Source organism: Halichoerus grypus, chromosome 3 (assembly GCF_964656455.1).
Source record: "Halichoerus grypus chromosome 3, mHalGry1.hap1.1, whole genome shotgun sequence".
In the NCBI taxonomy this organism is placed as follows: domain Eukaryota; kingdom Metazoa; phylum Chordata; class Mammalia; order Carnivora; family Phocidae; genus Halichoerus; species Halichoerus grypus.
Genome location: NC_135714.1, coordinates 176,986,443 through 177,007,101, shown reverse-complemented (window position 1 = coordinate 177,007,101; position 20,659 = coordinate 176,986,443). Strand labels below are relative to the sequence as shown.

Below are 20,659 nucleotides of genomic sequence, written 5' to 3'. Positions count from 1 at the left end.
AATGGTTCAGAATCAGTAATTCCCCTCAGCCCCGTGAATTCCAGCAACCCATCAAGGGGAATTATGGGTGGAAATGACAGAAAAATGTCATAAACCTTGCTTTCATTTGATTCCTGTGGATGTGAGGATGTGTGCAGTTTAAGCAGATTATGCCACTGAACTGGAGCTTGGTTGAATGATTAAAAGATAAAAGACTTCCATTTAAATCTTTACATAAATTTGTATGCTTGGATTTTCTGAATTGCACTGTGAGGTTTTGTTATAAAATGGAAATGCTTGATTCAAAGGTAATACAAGCTATTGATCTACATTGAAGCAATATTAATATTAACATACAGCTTTTATAATTAATTTGGTGCCAGATAAAAGAAATAATCAAGATCTTTTAGCTTTAATTAAAGGGGAACTAGACCTTGAAAATATATTTGTATGTATAGCAAGATGAACTTGTTTTAAAGGAGGTATACAAAGGGCTGGCTGTTACAGTTGCATATTAGATGTTCAGTTAGCAATGACTTAGTTAAGTGAGAAGGCCAAACATGTGCTTACTTTTGGTGGAACACAGAAATCTACCTTTCTGTGTTAAAGCCAAAAGAAGCCTTCACTTAATGTGGAAAATTTAATGATGGTTGCCATATCATGACAACACAGAAGTCTGCCAAATCCTACAATGTTTTTGGTCTTGAAATAGAACTGCTTTTTACAGTAGTCCTCAGGCAAAGATGGCAGACAAAGTTGAGAGGAGAGTGGTTTATTCTCACCCCAAGATCTTCATTAGTAATCTTAGATAGTGAACACTGAACAATGTAAAACGGCTTTCAGTGTCAGCCTGGGTTCCCATGGAAACACTAGCTCAAAATAGATCTATGATCCCAGGAACTTTCCTGGGATCTTTTCCCTCCCTCCAGACTTCAGCTTCCTCATCTATACAAAAGGGAGAACATACATATTTCAGAGGATAGCTGTGAATATTAGGTAAGATAACAAATAGAACATACCTAGTCAAATTATGATATATTGCTCCTCAATGGGTGCTTTCTCTCTCTCTCTCTCTCATTCTCTCAATCTCTCTCTTTCAATATTTCTTGTTTTTTCTCTCTTCTCTCTTTCTCTCTTTTTTGCCTTCTTTCTTTTTCTTCAGGTATCTTTATATGAGTTAGTGATTGTGAGGAACAGGGGAAAGGAAATGAGGGAAAAAAATCTGATAGCTATAGAAAGAGCTATTCAGAGAAAAAAAAAAAAGACTGTTTAGTTATCTCCCCACAACAAATGACAGGTGCCCCCTCCAAAAGAATTATCTTTTCAATCCCATGTGTATACTTTCTTCAAGTAATATAAGGTGAATTTTCTAAAAATTGTATACATTATCTTTCATTTGTATATGAAATGTACAGCAAGATTACTTTTAGTTTACAATGGGATGGGTTTTTTGTTTTGTTTTGTTTTAACCCTAGGAACACTCAAAATGTGGCTGATATTTGAATAGGCATTGAATTTGAAAAGTACAAATCTATAAAGGTATTATTATTCAGAGTATTGTGAAAAGAACAATGCTATTTATTTAAAAGATACACACACACACATTTTATCTGTATAATTTTCCCAGGTAAATATAATGTTCTTTGTCAAAAATTATATGACTATTTCAGTATTTCAGGCTATCTACTGAACTTCCAGATAATAATAATAGCTTCTATTTATTGAACATTTACTATTTGACAGACACTAACTATAATTAGGATTTAAAGTGCATTAGCTAATTTAGTTCTCACAATATCTTTTGGGAAGGGATTGGAATTGTCCCCATCTTACAAGAGAAGAAATCAAAACTCAGATATGTTATATAACCTGCCCAAACTCATTCTCTTGAAATTTATTAACCAGGAATTTGGACCCATTCCTTACTGATTATAAAACTCAGACTCTAACCCTCTGTACTATCTGAAGAACCAAATAGCATAAACTACCAATCAACAAAAGTCTTACATGAATTTTGGTTCAGAAAAAGTAGATTGTTCATAGGAATTTTTTTTTTTTTTTTTTTTTTTGTCCTTTAGAAAATGTCTTTTTATCAGAACATGAAAAACACAAGAGGGGAGGATTTTCTTTGAGATGAAAATTTAAAGAACTACAAAATGAGTTTTATACTATCTTATGTTCTGCCTTTCAACACATTTTTGTGAGAAAAAAGCTATATTCACAGGGTCATAGGGTTTGAGGAGGAATTTGGGATCTGGGAGGCCAATTGCTGCCAGAGTCAGCAACAGATTAGGGAAAACTAAAAAAGCTGTTATAGAGGGGCTTAGCCTTTCTGGGGTTAAAGATTATAGCAGTCAGGATAGAGGAGGCTATACTTTATAACAAACAACCTTCAGATTATTTGTGGCTTATAAGACTAAAAGTTTTTTAAGTTGTGTTTATCTCTTATGCTTCATGTCTGCCAATTGCCAGCTGGGGGCTGAACTCCACACCTCATAACCCTGGGACCTAGCCTGACTGACCATCCATATCTTAATCTATAACTAGACCATTGCTGTGGCAGATGGGAAAAATAGGACTCTGGAGAGTAGCAATACGGGCAAGTAAATGCTCAATCGAGTACATCACTTCTGCTCAAACTCATTGGCCGGAACTAGACATATGGCTTTACCCAACCAAAAAGAAGCCAGAAATTTAACTCTTCTAGGTATCTGATGCCCACAGAGGTTCAAAACAGGTCAAAGAGAATTTGGCAATGCTGCATCCCAGGGGTGGGTGCAGTAGTTGTGTGACTACAAAGACATTGAAATAACTCATTGCAGAGAAGTTTATTTTTCCTAACAACAAAGCTATGTTCCTGTATGAGATTATTTCTTGGATAAGCCATCTGGAACTGCAGGGGAATGGTTTTTGTTTTGCTTTAACCATAGGAACACTAAAATGCAGCTACTGTATTTGCATAGGCATTGAATTTGAAAAGTACAAATCTATGAAGATGTTATTCATTCAGGGCTTGTGGGACCACTGGTGGTCAGGAGAGAGAGGGGAAGGAAGGGCAGAAGAGAAAAATAATGCTTGAGTGAAATCTAAGGACTGGTGGCTAAAGGGGTCTTTGGAGGGGCACCTGGGGGTACAGTCGGTTAAGCATCCGACTCTTGGTTTCAGCTCAGTTTATGATCTCAGGGTCATGAGATTCAGCCCCACATCAGGTTCTGAGCTCAGCAGGGAGTCTGCTTGAGATTCACTCTCCCTCTCCCCCTCCCCCCTCGAATAAATAAATAATTAAATCTTAAAAAAAATAAAGGGGTCTTTGGAAAATAATAGAAATGTTTGAAGAGAATTTAAGTTCTTTGTTATTTTCTTTTTCCTCCCAGTGAGGTTCTCAGTTAAACTATTGGTGTATTTTATAATGCTTGGTGAAGTTGTGGCAGGATAGTAAAGTGTTGACTTCTGCATCCGGGTTGACATGGGTTAGAACCAGAGGTAATACCATGACAAGACCTGACCTTTCTTTATTTTCCATTTCCAAACTACAGAATAGCCTGTGCCCACCCCCGGGGCAGGAGAAATGGTTATAATAACTCAGTTTAGGAGAGTTTTCTCAAAGTGAGAATGTGAATGAGGGAGATCATCTTTAATCGTTTTTATTTGTTTGTTTATTTTTTAAAGATTTTATTTATTCATTTGAGACACAGAGATATGGAGAGAGAGAGAGAGCATGAGCAGGGGGAGAGGCAGAGGGAGAGGGAGAAGCAGGCTCCCGGCTGAGCCAGGAGCCCGACATGGGACTTGATCCCAGGACCCTGGGATCATGACCTGAGTCAAAGGCAGACACTTAACCATCTGAGCCACCCTGGTGCCCCTCTTTAATCGTTTTTAACAGGTTGAGCCCTTTGTTGCTGTAATTAGGTTGTGATCACTCCAGCAAAGCTATATCGGGTATATGCATCCCATGGTCTATAGAGTGTTCATTACAGATATGTAAGTTCTGCTTAGTGAGGTTTCAGAAATTTCATACCTATAAATAGAATTACCCTTTTTTTTCTATACAGCTTTAAAGTATATACATTTCTATCATTTACACTATCTCATTTAATGTAAAAATCAACCCTGCAATGTAGGTAGGATACAGATTTTTCTACTCCTTTTATATATTAGAAAATTGAGGACTAAAGAAAACAAACAACCTAGCAGGAAAACCAAAATCCAATTGCTCCTGTGCCTTCTGACGCCCAAGCCAGCACTCTGTTAATAGTATTTTGCTGTTTTGTTAAAAGCTGACCCCCAAACAAGCCATTCAACATGGAAACATTTATCTGCTGGATTAATTGCAACAAAATATATTCAACCTCTTCTGATTTTCTCAAATTCCCTCTTCTCTCTTCTACCTCTAGAAATATCTGCCTTGGGGGCAGTTCTTTCCAAGAGAGTCAAATGTTTTTTTACCACCTAACTCCCTGATGGACCCATGGATTTTTGTGAAGTCACTCCAGAGAGAGGTGAAGTGCTCTTCATGCATGAGGCTGTTATCTCTTCTTCTCCTTGGCAGTGTTCCTGAAGTTGACTTCCTCTTCCCCTAGGGGCCTTTAAAAGTTTCTTTCAAAAAATCCTATCTTTTCATTTTCATGTTTCCTTAGATCATAGTCATTTTTTGGAGATACTGTGAAAGGTTGACAATGTTTTTGTTTGTTTGTTTGTTTTGAGGGAAGATGTTCCTTTCTCTTTGTTCCTCCCTCTTGCCCTCCCCTGTGCATAGTCAATCATGTATTCCTCCTGTCAAGGTACTAATTTACCCATTGACTTATGGAGTTTCTGGGCATACTCACATATTGAGCCCTTAGTCACTGGAGGGTGTTATCTTCCATTGGCTTCATTCTTCCCATGTTTGTCCCCATGTCCTTCTCCCCATTACCTAAAAAAAGTATGGTGAGAAGCAAGCCATGTGGGAGGGCAGTTGCTACAACTAGTGTAAAATGACAAACCTTATCTCTGGATTGCTCTCAGAAGAGTCAAATTTCCAGGTCAGAGTAACCAGTTCTCCAGGCCTCAGTCACAGGTACGTGCCTCCCTGCAGATAATGAGAGGGATGTGCTACCACTGACGCTACCATGTGCCCCACCAAAACACACTTACAGAGGAACTGCTCCTAAAGGCATTGGAATGGAATATTGGGGATCAAATAAAAAGGCAAATATTCACTACAATCCAATTCTTGGACTGCCAAAAATCTACATGTATCCCTTGTTGCTACACTAACACTTCTAAAAATGTTAAGTATATAAGAAACAAACAGTTCTCAAATGCAACTATTCTCCTATTACTGATAATAGCCCCTCCCCGAAGGGAGACAACCTAAAATCTCACCATCTGCTGTATAGAGCTTCAAGTCTGGAATCTCTAGATGTCCATCCCTCTACTAATTTTGCTATTGCCTCATCAATATTCAGCATTCTTTTTTTTTAAAAGATTTTATTTATTTATTTGATGCAGAGAGAGAGACAGTGAGAGAGGGAACACAAGCAGGGGGAGTGGGAGAGGGAGAAGCAGGCTTCCCGCCAAGCAGGGACCCCGATGCAGGGCTTGATCCCAGGACCCTGAGATCACGACCTGAGCTTAAGGCAGTCGCTTAACCAACTGAGCCACCAAGGTGCCCCCAATATTCAGCATTCTTGATTAAATAGTACCAACAAACCCTCTTTTGAATAGTAGAGAAAAGGAAAAGAAAAAAAGAGAGAGAGAGAGCTTTGTAAAAGTACATAAATAAACAGATGATATTGCAAGGAACAAAAGAGAAACAATAACAATCAACAATAATAATAGCTATTATCAGTTAATAAATGACATTTATTAAGCGCTTAATTTTGTGCTTGTTTCTATACTATCCCATGTAATACTAATAGCAAATATAAGGGGGTAGGTATCATTGTTATCAACAATTTAAAGGGGATAAAACTGAGGCACAGAAAGATTAGTAAACTAGGGTGCAGTCCAGGCAGCCTGCCACACAATATTTCTTCCTCTGTCACTGGAGGCACTCCATAGAAAGTGACCACAGTCCTCAGTGCTGCAACTGGATCCAAGGCAACTGATGACATCGATTCCATCCCTTCTCTATTAAATATGCTTGTCTTCAGTTGGGGGTTGTTTACCCAGTGGAATGGTCTCAACTTTTATTCTTGAAGGAATCTGAGCTTTGGTGCTCTGTCTGATTGAGGTAACAGTGTAGCCCCATGCACATTTGCCCTTGCATAAAATAATATGAAGTATTGTGGGTGATTCCCCTGGGTTCAATTCATGCTCCTCTCTGCCTTTATTGACTGGCACTACATTATTTCCTTTCAACTGTCATGTAAGATCTATACAACCCACAGTGTGATGCTTTCATTTTTCTTTCCACCAGTGGCATGAGGGGTCTTACATTGCAGAGCAGTCTCCTAGTTCATTGGAATCATTGACATGTTCCGTGATAAGAGCACTCCTCCACTGGGTTCTAAAAATTCTAATAATTAGCCCAAGGTCACTGAAATGGGAAGCAAAATTTCCCTATTGTAGGTGTAATTGTGAAAGATGTTACCCCACTTCTGTGCCTTTATCTCTGATCTTGTGTATGGGCTGTGGGAAAAAAAAAAACAGCAGTGTATGTTGGTGGCATTTTCAAATATTGCATCACATGATAAAGATAACACCACAAACTCATGGGTATTATCTTCCAGCTGGTATCATAATAGTGTCTTTAATAGGTTATTCTACCAATCTATAAGACCAGCTGCTCTGGGTGATGACATATGAGGAAAGATCTACAAATCCCACAGGCATCCATTCATTGACCAGCTTCCTTCACTGTAAATTAAGTCATTTGGTAGGACATTTGGTAGGTAATTTAAGATTCCATCAGTATCCAGAAAAGTTTCTCTTATATGATAGTACTGGAAGATGAATGATAGTCAGAAAAAGAAAATGGAAATCTACAATTGATGTCTATTCTGTGAAAATATATGGTGCCCTCTCTGTGATGGAAGGGGTCAATTTAAGCACCCTGCCATCAGAGACCTGACTATTCCCTGAAAGTTATGGTACCACATGAAGGCTCATAGTTGGTCACTGCTAGTGGCACATTAGGTTCTTACTTTGTCAAAAGCCAGGCCAAAACTGACAAGAGAAAGTACATTTATCCTCTATCCCTGCCATAAGTCTTACCCTCAATGGAAACTTCATTCTAGGTGACCACAGAAGTAATTGAACTAACTATTCTAGTACAGCATGCAGTATGCTATAACTATAACAGGATTTTGTTATAAACATGATTTTGACTGCCACCAGTCTCAGAAAAAAAGCAAAGAATAGGCAAGCTAGTCTCTGTCTGAGGGCTGGGCCCTCTTAAAATACCTAATAGCTAAAGCAGGACTGGAGGTGGAACAAATGGGATCTCATACAGTCTAAAAGAAGGAACTGATTGCTGATGGATAATGGACAGGACACAGGAAGCAAAAAGGGAAAGAAGGAAGATACAGAGCGCTTAAGAGAATAGATTTTCTAAGCTTAGCTTTGCCTTTAAGTAGGAACATGACATTTTGTAAGGCATGGCAAGATTCTGCCTTCCTAACCATAGCATGAAACAATTGGACCAAATTTGATTTTCCAAGTAGCATACTTGGTTTGATTTTAGAGTTCCATGGAGCTTCTTTGTGAGACCTATTCTAAGGGTTTGTGACTTTCTGATGCAGAAATGTGATTGGTGTTAGAAAATGTTAGTGAAGACAAGATGTCACTTTAGAAAAGTGAAGCAATGGATTAGCATAAACTTTTTATTTTTATCTTTCTTTTCTTAAAACATTTTTTTAAATTTTATTATGTTATGTTAATCACCATACATTACATCATTAGTTTTTGATGTAGTGTTCCATGATTCATTGTTTGCGTATAACACCCAGTGCAACATTCAATATGTACCCTCTTTAATACCCATCACCAGGCTAACCCATCCCCTCAACCCCCTCCCCTCTAGAACCCTCAGGTTGTTTCTCAGAGTCCATAGTCTCTCAAGGTTTGTCTCTCCCTCCAATTTCCCCCCCCCCTTCATTTTTCCCTTCCTACTATCCTCTATTTTTTTTTTAACATATAATGTATTATTTCTTTCAGAGGTAGAGGTATGTGATTCATCAGTCTTACACAATTCACAGTGCTCACGATGGCAGATAACCTCCCAAATGTCTATCACCCAGCCACCCCTCCCTCCCACCCCCTACCACTCCAGCAACCCTCAGTTTGTTGCCAGAGATTAAGAATTCCTCATATCAGTGAGATCATATGATACACGTCTTTCTCTGATTGACTTATTTCGCTTAGCATACTACCCTCTAGTTCCATCCATGTCGTTGCAAATGGCAAGATTTCATTCCCTTTGATGGCTGCATAATATTCCATTGTATATATATACCACAACTTTATGCATTCATCTGTCAATGGACATCTTGGCTGTTTCCATAGTTTGGCTATTGTGGACATTGCTGCTATAAACATCGGGGTGCACGTACCTCTTTGGATCACTACATTTGTATCTTTGGGGTAAATACCCAGTAGTGCAATTCCTGGGTCATAGGGTGGCTCTATTTTCAACTTTTTGAGAAACCTCCATAATGTTTTCAAGAGTGGCTGCACCAGCTTGCATTCCCACCAACAGTGTAGGAGGGTTCCCCTTTCTCCACATCCTCGCCAATATTTGCCATTCCCTGACTTGTTAATTTTAGCCATTCTGACTGGTGTGAGGTGGTATCTCATTGAGGTTTTCATTTAGATTTCCCTGATGCTGAGCAATGTTGAGCACTTTTTCATGTGTCTGTTGCCATTTGGATGTCTTCTTTGTAGAAATGTCTGTTCATGTCTTATGCCCATTTCTTGATTGGATTATTTGTTCTTTTGGGGTTGAGTTTGAAAAGTTCTTTATAGATTTTGGATACTAGCCCTTTATCTGATATGTCATTTGCAAATATCTTCTCCCATTCTGTCGGTTGTCTTTTGGTTTTGTTGACTGTTTCCTTTGCTGTGCAAAAGCTTTTTATCTTGATGAGGTCCCAATAGTTCATTTTTGCCCTTGCTTCCCTTGCCTTTGGTGATGTTTCTAGGAAGAAGTTGCTACAGCTGAGGTCGAAGAGGTTGCTGCCTGTGTTCTCTAGGATTTTGATGGACTTCTGTCTCACATTGAGGTCTTTTATCCATTTTGAGTCTATTTTTGTGTGTGGTGTAAGGAAATGGTCCAGTTTCATTCTTCTGCATGTGGCTGTCCAATTTTCCCAACACCATTTGTTGAGGAGACTGTCTTTTTTCCATTGGACATTCTTTCCTGCTTTGTCGAAGATTAGTTGGCCATAGAGTGGAGGGTCCATTTCTGGGCTCTCTATTCTGTTCCATTGATCTATGTGTCTGTTTTGTGCCAGTACCATACTGTCTTGATGATTACAGCTATGTAATAGAGCTTGAAGCACAGAATTGTGATGTCACCAGCTTTGCTTTTCTTTTTCAACATTCCTCTGGCTATTGGGGGTCTTTTCTGGTTCCATACAAATTTTAGGATTATTTGTTCCATTTCTTTGAAAAAAGTTGATGGTATTTTGGTAAGGATTGCATTAAATGTGTATATTGCTCTAGGTAGCATTGACCTCTTCACTATATTTGTTCTTCCAATCCATGAGGATGGAACGTTTTTCCATTTCTTTGTGTCTTCCTCAATTTCTTTCATGAGTATTTTATAGTTTTCTGAGTACAGATCCTTTGCCTCTTTGGTTAGATTTATTCCTAGGTATCTTATGGTTTTGTGTGCAATTGTAAATGGGATCGACTCCTTAATTTCTCTTTCTTCTGTCTTGTTGTTGGTGTATAGGAATGCATTTGATTTCTGTGCATTGATTTTATATCCTTCCACTTTACTGAAATCTTGTATGAGTTCTAGCAGTTTTGGGTGGAGTCTTTTGGGTTTTCTACATAAAGTATCATATCATCTGCAAAGAGTGAGAGTTTGACTTCTTCTTTGCCGATTTGATGTCTTTTATTTCTTTTTGTTGTCTGATTGCTGTGTCTAGGACTTCCAGTACTATGTTGAATAGCAGTGGTGATAGTAGACATCCCTGCCATGTTCCTGACCTTAGGGGGAAAGCTGTCAGTTTTTCCCCATTGAGAATGATATTCGCTGTGTGTTTTTCATAGATGGCTTTTATGATATTGAGGTAGGTACCCTCTATCCCTACACTCTGAAGAGTTTTAATCAAGAAAGGATGCTGTACTTTGTCAAATGCTTTTTCTGTATCTATTGAGAGGATCATATAGTTCTTGTTCTTTCGTTTATTAAGGTATTGTATCACATTGATTGATTTGCGGATGTTGAACCAAACTTGCAGCCCAGGAATAAATCCCACTTGGTCGTGGTGAATAATCCTTTTAATGTACTGTTGGATCCTACTGGCTAGTATTTTGGTGAGAATTTTTGCATCCATGTTCATCAGGGATATTGGTCTGTAATTCTCCTTTTTGATGGGGTCTTTGTCTGATTTTGGGATCAAGGTAATGCTGGCCTCATAAAATGAGTTTGGAAGTTTTCCTTCCATTTCTTTTTTTTTGGAACAGTTTCAGAAGAATAGGTATTAATTTTTCTTGAGATGTTTGGTAGACTTCCTCTGGGAAGACATCTGGCTCTGGGCTCTTGTTCATTGGGAGATTTTTGATGAGTGCTTCAATTTCCTTAGTGGTTATAGCTCTGTTCAGGCTTTCTATTTCTTCCTGGTTCAGTTTTGGTAGTTGATACATCTCTAGGAATGCATCCATTTCTTCCAGATTATCTAATTTGATGGCCTATTGTTGCTCATAATATGTTCTTATAATTGTTTGTATTTCTTTGGTGTTGGTTGTGATCTCTCCTCTTTCATTCATGATTTTATTTATTTGGGTCATTTCTCTTTTCTTTTTGATAAGTCTGGCCAGGGATTTATCAATTTTATTAATTCTTTTAAAGAACAAGCTCCTAGTTTCGTTGATCTGTTCTACTGTTCTTTTGGTTTCTATTTCATTGATTTCTAGTCTGATCTCTACTATTTCTCTTCTCCTGCTGGGTTTAGGCTTTATTTGTTTTTCTTTCTCCAACTCCTTTGGGTGTAGGGTTAGGTTGTGTATGTGAGACCTTTCTTGTTTCTTGAGAAAGGCTTGTATTGCTATATACTTTCCCCTTAGGACCGCCTTTGCTGCATCCCAAAGATTTTGAACAGTTGTGTTTTCATTTTCATTGGTTTCCATGAATTTTTTTAATTCTTCTTTAATTTCCTGGTTGACCCACTCATTCTTTAGTAGGATGCTCTTTAGTCTCCATGTATTTGAGTTCTTTTTGACTTTCCTCTTGTGATTGAGTTCTAGTTTCAAAGCATTGTGGTCTGAAAATATGCAGGGAATGATCCCAATCTTTTGGTACCAGTTGAGACCTGATTTGTGACCTAGGATGTGATCTATTCTGGAGAATGTTCCGTGGGCACTAGAGAAGAATGTGTATTCTGTTGCTTTGGGATGGAATGTTCTGAATATATCTGTGAAGTCCATTTGGTCCGGTGTGTCATTTAAAGTCTTTATTTCCTTGTTGATCTTTTGCTTAGGTGATCTTTCCATTTCAGTGAGGGGGGTGTTAAAGTCCCCTACTATTATTGTATTATTGTTGATGTGTTTCTTTGATTTTGTTATTAATTGGCTTATATAATTGGCTGCTCCCATGATAGGGACATAGATATTTACAATTGTTAGATCTTCTGGTTGGATAGACCCTTTAAGTAGGATATAGTGTCCTTCCTCATCTCTTATAGTCTTTGGTTTAAAGTCTAATTTGTCTGATATAAGGATTGCCATCCCAGCTTTCTTTTGATGTCCATTAGCATGGTAAATTGTTTTCCACCACCTCACTTTCAATCTGGAGGTGTCTTGGGGTCTAAAATGAGTCTCTTGCAGACAGCATATTGATGGGTCTTGTTTTTTTATCCAATCTGATAGCCTGTGTCTTTTGATTGGGGCATTTAGCCCATTTACATTCAGGGTAACTATTGAAAGATATGAATTTAGTGCCATTATATTGCCTGTAAGGTGACTGTTACTGTATATTGTCTGTGTTCCTTTCTGGTCTATGTTACTTTTAGGCTCTCTCTTTGCTTAGAGGACCCCTTTCCATATTTCTTGTAGGGCTGTATTCATGTTTGCAAATTCCTTTAGTTTTTGTTTGTCCTGGAAGCTTTTTATCTCTCCTTCTATTTTCAATGACAGCTTAGTATTCTTGGCTGCATATTTTTCTCATTTAGTGCTCTGAACATATCATGCCAGTCCTTTCTGGCCTGCCAGGTCTCTGTGGATAGGTCTGTTGCCAATCTAATATTTCTACCATTGTAGGTAATAGACCTCTTCTCCCAAGCTGCTTTCAAGATTTTCTCTCTGTCTCTGAGACTTGTGAGTTTTACTATCAGGTGTTGGGGTGTTGAATTATTTTTATTGATTTTGAGGGGGGTTCTTTGTGCCTCTGGATTTTGATGGCTCTTTCCTTCCCCAAATTAGGGAAGTTCTCTGCTATAATTTGCTCCAATATACCTTCTGCCCCTCTCTCTCTTTCTTCTTCTTCTGGGATCCCAATTATTCTAATATTATTTCATCTTATGGTATTGCTTATCTCTTGAATTCTGCCCTCGTGCTCCAGTAGTTATTTACCTCTCTTTTTCTCAACTTCTTTATTCTCCATCATTTGGTCTTCTCTATCACTAATTCTCTCTTCTGTCTCATTTGTCCTAGCAGTTAGAGCCTCTATTTTTTATTGCACCTCATTAATAGCCTTTTTGATTTTGACTTGGTTAGATTTTAGTTCTTTTATTTCTCAAGAAAGGGTTTCTCTAGTATCTTCCATGCTTTTTTCAAGCCCAGCTAGTATCTTCATAATCGTCATTCTAAACTCTAGTTCTGACATCTTACTAATGTCCGTATTGATTAGGTCCCTGGCAGTCGGTACTGCCTCTTGTTCTTTTTTTTTGAGGTGAGTTCTTCCATCTTGTCATTTTGTCCAGAGGAGAATAGATGAATGAGAGAACAAAATGCTAGCACTGTAACAATGACCCCAGAAAAATATACACTAAACAAATCAGAAGAGACCCAAAACAGTGGGGAGAGAAAGGGAATAAAGAAAAAAGAAAAAAAAGAGAAAAAGAAAACAAAAGAATATGATCAGGCTGGTGAATAGATCAGTGCCACAGACTAGATTTTGGCTGTATTTGGTCTGTTAGAAGAAACTGCTTCCCAAAATTTTAATGAAAGAATAACTTATATATGTACAAAAATAAGGGTAAATATGAAGGGATGGAATATGACTGTAAAGATGAAAATTATAAAAGATTTTATAAAAGGAATTGATAAGAAGTTGGTTGAAAAAAGAAAGAAGAGGGTAAAAAATGGGGGGGTAGAGAATGTGATCAGGCAGGAGACTAGAACAAAGCCATACACTAGAGATTTAGGGTATATTTTGGTGTGTTAGAAGAAAGTGTATCCCAAAATTTAAAGAGAGAACAACTTATATATATACCAAAAATAAGGTTAACTACAATGAAGGGATAGAATATGACTCTAAAAATGAAAAACAAGAAAGATTTTTTTAAAAAGGGATTGATAAGATGTTGGTTGAAAAAGGGAAAAAGGGAAAAAGTAAAATTCAAAAAAAATAGAAAAAGAAAATTAAAAAAATTAACTTTGAAAGACTAAAGAATCAGGGGGAAAAAAGCCATGAATTCTATGTGCTGTATTCCCATAGTGCTGGAGTTCTGCCATTCTCATTGATCAGGAAACTTGGTCTTGGCAGGCTATTCTTACTGACGTTCTGGGGGAGGGGCCTGTTGCAGTGATTCTCAAATGTCTTTGCCAGAGGCAGAATTACCCTCCCCTTGCCAGCGGCTGGGCTAAGTAATCTGCTTGGGTTTGCACTCGGGAGCTTTTGTTCCCTGCAAGCTTCCGTACAGCTTGGGAGGATGAGAGTGAAAATTGTAGCCTCCCAATCTCCGCCCAGGAGGAGTCAAGAACTTGGGGCCTCACTCCTCAGTGCGCCCCTAGAGAAAAGCAGTCAATCACTCCCATCTTCCCGGTCTCCAGCTGCACTCTGTCCTCAACCGGCCTGTGACCGAGAATTTCTATCTCTGGCACATGACCCCATTTGGAGTCTCCAAACCCAGCAGATTCCTGCAGTGCACCCCCACACCACTCATTCCAGGGGAGGAAGGGGAGTCTTCCCGTATCTGCTGCTTGTCGGGTTCCTGCTGGAAGAGCAGGGGCTCGACTGTGCCATGGATCATGGTTTATGGCCACCCCAAGCTGAGAGCCCTCTCCTCAGCTCTGTCTTTGCAGCTAGCTTCCCCCACTCCTATACCTGGGAGCTCTGCTGCATTCAGGCACCCCTGGTCTTCCTGTGACCCCGAGGGTCCTGAGACTATACTGTCCCAGCGAGTGTTCCATCCCCCGCTTAGCCACTGGAGTGATGTCCCTCAGTGGAGCAGACTTCTAAAAGTTCAGATTTTGTGCTCCGCTGCTCTATCACTTGCTGGTAGTCGGCTCTTGGAGGCTCCCTATCCCCACGGTCTGTCTTCCCGCATATCACCTCAGATTCACTTCTCCGTATGTCCTACCTTCCAGAAAGTGTTCGTTTTTCTGTTCAGAGAGTTGCTGCTATTCTTTTCTTTGATCTCCTGTTGAGTTCGTAGGTGTTCAGAATGGTTTGATGCCTATCTAGCTGAATTCCTGGGACCAGATGAAATTTAGGTCTCCTACTCTTCTTCCATCTTGCTCCTCCCTCTCTTTTTAAAAAAATTTTTATCTTTCAATGAGATTCTCTTGGACAAAAGAAACTTGCAGGGTACCTTAGAAATCCTCATTTTCCTAAATATGGAAAAGGGGTACACGATATGAATCAGGCCTTTGGCTGAATGTGTCCCAGTAACTCTGGAAATACTCATCCAAGATTGATAGACTTCAATTATCAAAACTAAAGGGCGCCTGGGTGTCTCAGTGGTTAAGCGTCTGCCTTCGGCTCAGGTCATGATCCCGGGGTCCTGGGATTGAGCCCTGCATTGGGCTCCCTGCTCCATGGGGGGCCTGCTTCTCCCTCTCCTACTGCCCCTGCTTGTGTTCCCTCTCTTGCTGTGTCTCTCTCTGTCAAATAAATAAATAAAATCTTTAAAAATATAAATAAATAAATAAATAAATAAATAAACAAATTGAATTTAATGTGATGATTCCTGCTACTGTATCAATCAAAGATAATTGGATGTTCCATTGATTGAGAATTTTAAACACCTTTGTAAAATATAAAAAAGAACATAATATAGAACAGTTAAGATATTTGGAATCACATTAACTGTGGTTAAAGTTATGTTAATAATCTCATGTGAAAGGTTTATACCTCTAAATTATTTCTCTTAGTCCTTTTAGGCAATATCATCTGGAGAAAAATTAAAAGAAATTACTCTGCTTTTTAAAAGAAAGCACATAATAGTATAAATAATAAAGTTATTTCCCCCATGCAAGTATGAACCCCTCTGAGAGTTTTTCAAGCTTTTTCTCACATTTAATCTTCAGTATTATTTGGTAATTATACAGCAAAATCATCTCTCCTTACTCTCCAAACTCTATTAAATAGTTAATGAAATATTTAAACAATGATATCAAATTGTTGTTTATTTCAAGAATATGCTCTTTATCTTGACCTATGGGTAATTAAGTATTGCATTTCAATAGTATTGCATGGCAAACAGTACTGCCCTTCCATTCTATACTGGTGTGCCTACACAGGCCCATTAATGTGATTTGTGTTCTTATTTACATACATTATTGTAATAATATTCTGGGTTGAGAACTTCTTGGAAATTCTCAGTTAAATAAGCTAGATATTACCATTGGTTATTCTCCTGCTGGAATCACCCAGTCTGAATCAGAGTTTAAGTCTGATTAAGGAAGGAGTAAGGAGGAAGAGGAAGATAACAGAGGGGAGGAGAAAGGGAGTTGCTCACTGTTCTCATTGATACATTTCCAAGTGGAAACTCACTGCATTCTAGCTTGGTCCTTAAAGATAATGGATCTCTAATTTCTTACATCATCACCCCTAAGAAACAGTAAAACAGGTACCATTTAAAAAAAAAATAACATATGTGAGTGTGGTTTATATCTAATTTAAAGCACGTCCATCTTAGAAACGTTAAACCACAAAAAAAATAAGAAAACAAGCAACAATAACAAAAACTCTGTAATTCCATACCCAGAAGACCTAACTTTAAATCCACAATCCTCCACTTAATTATTGGGTGACTTTGGGCAAATTACAAATTTTCTTACCATCTGTTTTCTAGCCTTTACAATGTAAATAATATATTTATTTGCATCTTAAAATTGCTGTGAAGATTAAATGAGATAATAAACCTCACATAGCACAGAAATGGGTACATAGTAGGAACTAATTAAATGTTAACATACTTTTAAATTGTTTGACCACAAAGGCTGGATTCTCTCAATGAAATCCTCCAAAATTAGCAAAGGCATTGTCTCAAGGAAATCTCAAATGACTGAAAAGCAATCTTACACATGGTTTTCAGCTTTAGGAATGAATTAGAATGAAAAACGGTAGAAATAAGTGGTTGGTGTGAAAATCAAGCAAAAACAAGCACTAGGACTGAATGTGAGAGGCGCGGGCATCTCTTTGATCAATTCCATTATTTAATTCTTTGAACTTTCAAAGTGATATTGAGTTGCAGCATAGACATGGCCTCAGGGACCCATTACTCATGGAAAGTCAACATTTATAGATGGGAAACTTAAGGTATTGTTGTAGTACAGTTTTTTCCAATTCCTTTGTCCTGGTTGTGGGGTACCTAAGGAATTACTGACAGTGAATGCATTTCTCACAAGGAAGGAAAAGAAAAGAGATAAACAACTCCTAAAACCCTGCTGTTTACCCAAACCTGTGATTTCTAGATCTGGTTCATCTGTTTATCTACTCAGTGGGTGGCATTTTATGATAACGCAAAGATGGAAATAATACTCTGCCTTCTTTTTCTGGATGCTTCAGATTAATATCAATCTTAGAAACACAGAAATCAATTACAATAGAGACCAAGATCACATTAAGTAAAGATTTGCCCCTTAGGGAAAGTAGCCTCATTGGTTTTGGATGTTAAGAACTTCTTAAGACTTGAACAAATTGTAAATAATCTATATTAATTTAGATAAAGGATATATTTAGTTTTGTATTTGATTCTGCAATCAAATGGATGGAATTTGTCTCCATCATAGTGTCCTTCTGAAAAGTTAGCTTTGGAAAGAATCAAGTTGAAAGAATAAAGCAATTTTATTTTCCTATTTGGATTCCATTTTTTAAAGTCATAACTTTTCATTTTTTTAATAAAAGTACTTCATATTTTAAAAGAAGGGAAGAATAGGTATATCATATTAATTTTCTAAATTTGGAAATTTGGTTTCTTTTAAAAATGCAAATGATTGAAAGCCATATGTGCAGACAAACATAAGAGTTCACACCACCAGTACAGGTATATCCCCAGGGTGTAATTCTGTCAGAGTTACAATAATTCTGGAGGAGTGGAAATTTTGTGAGTTTACAAATGCTTGAAGAATAACCAATGAGGAAATCAGCTTACTCAGTTATATTTTTAAAGAATGACCATAGTCAATACTCATGTCTATGGATATAAGAAAGTAATTACTCTTCCTCATTTCAGTATATTCCCACATGTGCACCTCCGCATACACACATTTTTCACCACACACAAGCCTGCCTTCTTTCCTCTACTATTATCTACAGGGAACTGGCACTGGTGATCAAGTCAGGTAGGACAGGGACCAGAGACGGTAAGGCTGTATGGTTGCTAATCAGTATGATTTGTGTTTGGATTCCCTCTCTAGTATGGTGGCAGACACCAACTGGGAACCAAGACTAGGTGTGAGGTAAGGGTTATTTGTGATCAATTCCATTTTTTTCATGTAAGTCCTTAACACCTTCAGTCCTACATCCCAATTAAACCTTATCAAATTTCTGATGGCTGTTTGACTACCTAGCAATTATATGTATTTTTCTCAGGAAAAGATTTCTGAACTCCTATGATGAATGCATTGAATGTTTTTAAATCAAAACCTGAGCCAACAGTAGTATGAGTATATAGAGACGATTTGTTTGCTGGAGACTGAGAACCTCATAGTTCAGCTATAGCCTAGGCTGCCTGGCACACCTAACAAAAAAATTACCTGTGTAGCTTTGCACAGTGGCAGTATCATAGCCAATGAGGTTTATCCGAGGCGTGATTATTGCTAATTGAAAAAATTACCTGTGTAATGTTTTTGACTCTGTGACTGTCACAGCCAACACAAAAGACTGCTAAGACTGTGGAGCATGCAAGATTCTTTACTTCCTCTTTCCAGCTGACATGCAGTGGCAAGATGTGAGCATTGTAACTTCTACAGTCAGTTGGCTTATAATACAGAAACATGCACACAATCCTAACTGATAACTCTGGCAATTTAGGTCCCCTGTTTCCAAGCAATGAGGACCCCATATCACCAATATATGTATCTTTGTAGTTTATATTTTTGGCACATTGCTGATGAAAAGAAAAGTAGCAATTATGGCTTAAAAATAAAGAAAAGATTTGCCTTGAAGCATGTCTATGATGAAATAGGAAAGTGTATATGAAGCATGCATGGGGAAAGGGTAAAGTTGAAAGGTTAAAACAAAGGCCACTTGTCAAAAAACAATAAAGCTCATTATATTTTCTGTAGGAAATGAGCTGAATCTCCAGAATAAGAGGCAGAAAACAGTCCATTAAGTCCTTAATATAAGTCTTTAAATTGGTGTAATTGAATTCCCATTGACTACAAGAATGATATTTCTATCAGCGAGCGCAATAAGAGGAGTGAATGAGAAACGAAGGATGCTTTCCCTTTAGTGTAAATAATAGCAGATGACAGGAGAATTTATAAGCTGATCTTAATCAGCTGAATGAACCTTCTTTATGGTCAAATATGGCTCTACAAATACAATGCTGGGCTTGGTGTAGGAAAATTATTGTTTCAATTCCTTTGATAATGGGAAAAGTTATTAGTCTGGAACGTTAGCCAACTAGTTAGATTGCACTGCTTATCTGATTGGATTTTTGCAGTGGAAATCACAATGGTTGGAAGACAGGGACAGTTTGTGGAAATGGTAGAGATCTGAAAGACAAAAAAAGGAAGCAAGCAAATTAAAAAAAATTAATTAATTATAGTTATAGAAATACTAGCCCAGGAGTCAGGACACCTACATTTATTTATTCTAGAATTTGCTATTTCTGGTTGTGGGATTTAGGGCAAGTCACTCTTCTCTGAGCTTTAGTCTCCTCATCTTTAAAAATAAGATGTTGTATATATGATCTAAAATAAAGTTCACTTTAGCACTGACATCTCAAGTTCCTTCTGGGATACCTCCATGGTATTTGGTGGATTTGTCTGTTTGCTTTGTTTTAATGTGTTTTGTTTATTTTATTGTTTTTGTGAAGAAAGGCATGCAATCCTAATGGTCAATTCAAAAAAAAACTAGTTTGGAAACAAAGTTCTCTCTATGGATTGAATGAGAATTAGAGTAACACATGACACCGAATAAACACTTATCCCAAAGGATGGGTCCACTATTACTTGATTGTTGAAAGCCACATTGCATTCAGAGCCTTAGTTAAATATCATATGTTTTGTTTCAGGTTGTAGAATTAGAATAGGCTCAAACTCTAAAAGGAATCAGTTTATAGTACTGAAAGGGAGGAGGAGGGAGGGGAGGAAAAGGAGAAGGAGAAGGAGGGGAAGGAGGAGAAGGAAGAGGAGGAGAAAGGACAAGCAGGAGAAAGGAGGAGGGAGGAGAAGAAGGAAGTGAAAGGGGGGAAAGAAGTAGGCCATCTTTTTTGCAAAACTCTTCTAGGAACCATCTGTATACATAGAGTACCTCTCCTATTTTGCAATGAAGAGGCTCTTCCTTGGCAGAGACACTATTATCTCTTATTAGAACTTGAGCAGTATCTTTTTAACTGTTCTCCTCCTCACTATGCTACTTAACTCTCTCATCCCCTCATCCATTCTCCATGAAGAAGTGAAAAGTAATGTTCCTAAAATGAAAGACTGATCTAGTTGTTTTCCTGCTTAAAACCCTTAGTGGACATTCTACTGAACTTGGAATAAAATCCCAAGGCTTCACCATGTCGACCAAGGCCCTGCATGATCCAAGTCCTGTGTGTTTCTCTGGTGTCATTCTGTGGGAAGTTTCAGTCACTGGGGCCTTTAAGTTCTTCAGACACAACCAGACTATGCCCTAGACAGTGTCTTCACACACACTGTTCCCTTGCCTGCACTGTTGCTGCTTATCTCCCCATCCTTCACCTGGATCATTCCTTTGGTCTCTGCTTGAATATTACTTTCTCCCAAACCTTCTCTTGAACTTTTCTCTCTGTCCTGGATCCAATACTGCAAACAATTTAATTATCCTATACATGCTGATTACACTTCATAATAATTTTCTCACTTTGTAATTATATATTTGTGTCATTACTTGTTTAATTCTTATCTCTTCCACTAGCAAATAAAATTTGCATCTATTTTGTTCAGCTGTATG

General features: G+C 38.0%; 1 protein-coding gene and 1 pseudogene across 1 annotated transcript in view; one reads left to right on the top strand and one right to left on the bottom strand.

The window, feature by feature from the left end:
• The first annotated feature begins 18,279 nt into the window (after window positions 1-18,279).
• Window positions 18,280-18,357, top strand: LOC118529689 (U4 spliceosomal RNA; annotated as a pseudogene).
• A 696-nt stretch (window positions 18,358-19,053) lies between these two features.
• LOC144381418 (uncharacterized) overlaps window positions 19,054-20,659 on the bottom strand; it is a 209,056-nt gene continuing 207,450 nt past the window's right edge. The window contains exon 5 of the mRNA XM_078069622.1: window positions 19,054-19,236. Coding sequence (XP_077925748.1) covers window positions 19,163-19,236 — 74 coding nt within the window. The 3' untranslated portion in view covers window positions 19,054-19,162. The remainder of the gene's footprint in view (window positions 19,237-20,659) is intronic.